Consider the following 4,959-nt stretch of genomic DNA (forward strand, 5'->3'; position numbering starts at 1 on the left):
TTCACATGTACTGTACATGTACATGTGTAAAATAGCAGTACTCAACTACTCAAGGCTATAATAGCTACACACTATACCCTAATCTCCAATTTTTATTTTTAATATTTTTATACCTTTTAGTGGAACAAATTGCATTCTTTCTCCTCCTCTTCTTTCTCCTCCTCTTCTCTCCCTTTAGGATGTCCATACCTACCATGTCTCTCCTCCCTCTTCCCCTCCCCCGGTATTAGAGCCAGCCCAACCCAACCAGTTCACAGTCTACCAGTTACAATCATTAATGGGACACATTAGGTTACTCATTGATGAGAATGAGGAGCTCACCATAGAAGCACTCACTAACCTCTTTGAACTATTATCCAATAAAACTGTAAGTACTAATGGTACATACAGTATATGTACAATAGCTTGCCCTCTTAAACTTGACTTGTTGAAATTCAGTTGCATGCCCACACCCAACAATTGTACATGTACATTTTATGTGTGTACATGTATGTACAATTAATTACATTACATTTTGTATGTTAAGCACTACCTTTTTTGCCACTTAGAATTTTATGTGTGTATGTACATGTACATGTATATTTTTATAGGTTGGTGAGAATGTGTTTCCTACTATGTGGAAAGGTTTTAGTCGTGAACAAGTAATGAAATACATGTACATGTACATATTGAGCACTTTGTTTTATATGTAATGTACATGTATGTCTCTTTCCTCTCTAAAGGTGGATTCTCAATCTCAATATGATGCATGTGCGTCCGTCATGACCGGAAGTGCTGTATAAACCAATTGGTCAATGCATCAGATTAGAAAATATTTCTATTCTGACTCATTGACGCATACTCCCATTGGTTTATACAACACTTTCGGTCATGACGCTAGCGCATTAAAAGCAATGTGTCATATTGAGAACCCACCTTTACAGTCACATTTGTGTTTCTTCCTCTTACCTATTGATCTCTCTCTCTCCCTCCTTTTATCTCTCCCTTCTTACCCTCTCTCTCTCTCCTCAGGTCCAGCAGTTAATGCAGTGTATTTATGGTAGAAGTGCTGTGAGTGTTGATTGGAGGAGACTAGTTCTCTGTCTCTCACAGCCTTACCCTCTCCCCTCCTCTCAAGACCTCCTCACTGCTCTCTCCTCAATGAGATCTACTTTGGATGGAAGAAATAATAAAATGATTACCAGGGAAGAGTATATGAGTGTCCCCATATGGTTGGATGAAAGAGCTGATGAGGACAGAAATGCAAGACTTAAACCGGTAAGAACATGTACATGTAGTACAGCTAGTATGACATATACTTGTGATTATGTGCTTAAATGTACATGTACATGTATTTAGACCAAGATTTTTCTTGTAAGTATACCTGTACATGTACATGTACATGTACTTATAGTAATCAGCTAGACTTTTCTTAAAACTGATAATGTACATGTATGTTACATGTATTATTATTTTTTAGTTCTTTTTTGAGCTTTTCAAGGACAATTCGTGTGATACGCTGGACTACATGAATATGGTGAGTTTCAAAGTGGAAGATCTTTTGATAATTAAATGTACATTGTGTATTATTATTAATAGTTGCTGCTTCTCTGTTCCTCACCTGATGGTCAGGAAGGATTCTTTAAAGCACTTTCAATAATTAAAGGAGAACCAATCACTTCTGTAAGATTAAAAAATAATTTAATTGATCACTCTTTACATGTACCATCATTCTCTCTCTTTTTCCCTCTCTCCCTTTCCTCCCTCCCTCTAGTCAAGTGATACAGATATTGCACTATCAGAGCTACAGAAGGTAAGGCCAGTCAGTACATGCATGTCAAGCACTTGCACTTTGTCTTTGTACATATACTGTACATGTACATTGTAAATGAAGTATTTTATTATTATTATTATTAATAGGTCATTAATTTTGGTGCTACTGAGTCAGTTCCTTCTCATGAATCAATACAAGAGATATATGATAGAGTAGGAGGAGGAGGAGGAGAGAAAGGAGAAGACAGTATTAGTACATTACCCCTCTCATCATTGATACAGGATACCAGTCTGTTGAGACTAATAAATGCTTGCAACCAATATCACTTACCAGTAAGTCATCATATTCTATATGAGGTTACAAAATAATTTTGGTTGAAATCCAATCTGGCAACAATTGGGTCATATCCCATATAGAAATTTCAAGCTTGTTAATTTCAAGCTTGTTACAAGCTTGTTACAACCAGTTCACAACCTTACAAGGTTGTAGCAACCTAGTAACAACCTTGTATAAAAGTGCTGAAGTTGTGACTAACGTGTTACAAACATAACAACCTTGTGACAAGGTTGTCTGAAGGTTGACAGGAAACTGAGGTTTCATTAAGTGCGGCCCACAATGATATGAAGCTATTGCTACCATATATAAGGGGACCATTGACCAGCCCTTGTACAAGTCAATAAAGATAAGATTAATACATATCCATATCTTTACACACAAGCTACATATTACATTATCATATACATGAAGTATCTAGAAATCAATTCAAACTATATAGGATTAGGATGACAATATTAATTATGTGTTAATTGATAGGCTTCCAGATTATAGATATTGAATTTATTGTACATTATGACAAGGTTGTCACGTGGTTGTCACAAGGTGGAAAACGTGTCAATTCCAGGGTTTTTACAAGGTGGTGGGCCTTGTGGCCAGGTAGGGACCACCTTGTGACCACTTAGCTTGTTACAAGGTTGCCACAACCATGCTGCAACCTTGTTTTTTCTATATGGGATCAGCAGTATGTATAACTGTAAAAACAAGAGTAAATTCCTGACCATAATAGAGTCAGGTATTCAGCGTTAATATGCTAATTGCATTGTTATTATTTAAAGTGAGAATATTTTAAGGATGGGCGTTTATTTAAGCTGGGCTTCTAATCAGGCAAATATGGTACATGTATTACTATCATTATCATCAAGAGTGGATAATTATTTCCACTCTTGTTATCATTTTTATTAATGTTCGTACATGTACTTACATCGTACATGTACGTACTTACATGTACGTACATGTACTTACAATCTTACATGTACATAATGTTGGCCATGAACATACATACAGTATCTGTACAAAACAACAATTGGTGCTTTTCTTTGTCTCTTTATTTAATATTTTATGTATAATACCATACAATGTTTATATGATGATTTCTTTTATTATTTCTTACAGGATGTGGTGTCTGTGGTTATACCACGCCCACCCTCAATGGAGCCACGTCTACCAACATCAGAATAAGGACAAGACTACATTTATTAAATAACATTACTGAACAGTAGAGAGTAAATAATTATTATGTATATTCGATTTTAGTAACAATGACATTGTACTGTATAACAGTTTTCAAAAAGCCTACATGTATTTCTATTATACATGTACATTGTAGATGTAAAATAAGTTACCCTTCTACATGATCAGGCCTGGCCGGTGTTGATAGTTTAGAATAAAGCATATAATCTATCCTCATCTTAAGGTAGTGAACTGAATTAAGATTCTCCCATCATTTGTATGGAAAAAAGAATAGTGTGGCAAAAGTAGATTTGGACACTGAGACCCACTGCTACTAAAATTTAGAAAAGCCTTTGTTTTTGCCATGATTTTGATTATAGTAAAATCATAATCCTGGCAGACTTTTAATTTACTATGGTATGCTACTACATAGTAGCTAAGCCTAAATCCACAAGTATAACAACCATTCTGACAATGTTTTTTTAAACTCAACTAAAATAAAAATCAATGCAGCCATTATGACATTTACACAACTAAAGTTTATTAATACATAGATCTAGCTATAATGACATGTACATTGTTCAGCAAAAAAACTAATGATTACTAGTTAATTTTCATCATCACTTTGATCACTGTCCACAGACCCATGCACAAATAAGTGTGCACAAGCAGCACCCATAAGTGGAGCTCCAACAGTACCCAAGAGACCTCCACCTACTGCTCCACCCACTCCTTTAGCAACTGATCTTTCTTTAGTATCAACATTATCAGGATTAACGATTCCCCCTCCAATCAATCCTCCTCCAACAGCACCTAAAACCGGGCCACCTACTGTTCCACCAATGAAAACGAAAGGGCTCAGTACTGCTTTAGCTGCTTTCTTCCATCTAGTCTCTGCTTCTACTCGAGCTGATTCACCAAACTTTCCATTCTTATTGACAGCCTTTACAAAGAAGACATACCACGTATCTGATTTTAGGTTTGGAGCTTTTGCAGAGAGCTTTGTTGTCTGCATGACTTCATATTCTTCTGATAAATCAAATTCCTTCTTCTTCCTCTTGTACTCCACTTCATAGTGATCAACGAACTCAGGATACTCTATAGGAGGATTCCAACGAATTTTTATCATATCTGAAGTAAAGTAAGATGATGGCCTGATGTTTGTTGGTTCTCCTGGTATTGGAACATCAGTTGTGACATCAACTGATTCACTTGGTACGCTTTCCCCAGACTCATTGATGAGAATTATTCGAAAAAAATAGCGTGTGTATGGAGACAGACCATGCATTATAAATTCATGGATACGTTGTGATTCCTTCTTTTCTATCGTAAGGGTTTCTGATTCCCAATTGCCACTATTGTCATATTCACAGTACTGGACTATTATTTTCTCAACTGGTGTCCCATTCGCTTCCTTAAGGCCTGGAATGCAGACTGATATCTTAGCATCAGTATAACTGGGAATTACTTCAGGCTTATCTGGTCGTTTTGGTGGTGCCATTTTAAAACGCGTGATTGTTTTCTTACTCCATTCTCCTGGCCCTCTCCCATTAACCCCACGTACTTGAATTGTATAGAGTATTCCTGGCTCTATTTTTGGAGGACCAATACAGAGGGACTTGCATTTAGGTGAACATGGAAACATTACATTTCTAGAATCATCTATTCGTACTTCATACTTGACTAACGAGCCAGGCGAA

General features: G+C 36.4%; 1 protein-coding gene across 1 annotated transcript; it reads left to right on the top strand.

Annotated features, from left to right (window-relative positions):
- The first annotated feature begins 155 nt into the window (after positions 1–155).
- LOC105313027 (sperm flagellar protein 2-like) lies at positions 156–3,383 on the top strand. Its single transcript, XM_019997578.1, has 8 exons — positions 156–367; positions 591–641; positions 1,012–1,257; positions 1,460–1,516; positions 1,579–1,662; positions 1,754–1,792; positions 1,900–2,085; positions 3,203–3,383. The coding sequence occupies exons 1-8, from the start codon at positions 278–280 to the stop codon at positions 3,266–3,268; spliced, it is 819 nt and encodes a 272-aa protein (XP_019853137.1). The 5' UTR covers positions 156–277; the 3' UTR covers positions 3,269–3,383.
- Positions 3,384–4,959: the final 1,576 nt, after the last annotated feature.

The sequence above is a fragment of the Amphimedon queenslandica genome, unplaced genomic scaffold (genome assembly GCF_000090795.2).
Source record: "Amphimedon queenslandica unplaced genomic scaffold, v1.1 AMPQUscaffold_13363, whole genome shotgun sequence".
NCBI classification, from domain to species: domain Eukaryota; kingdom Metazoa; phylum Porifera; class Demospongiae; order Haplosclerida; family Niphatidae; genus Amphimedon; species Amphimedon queenslandica.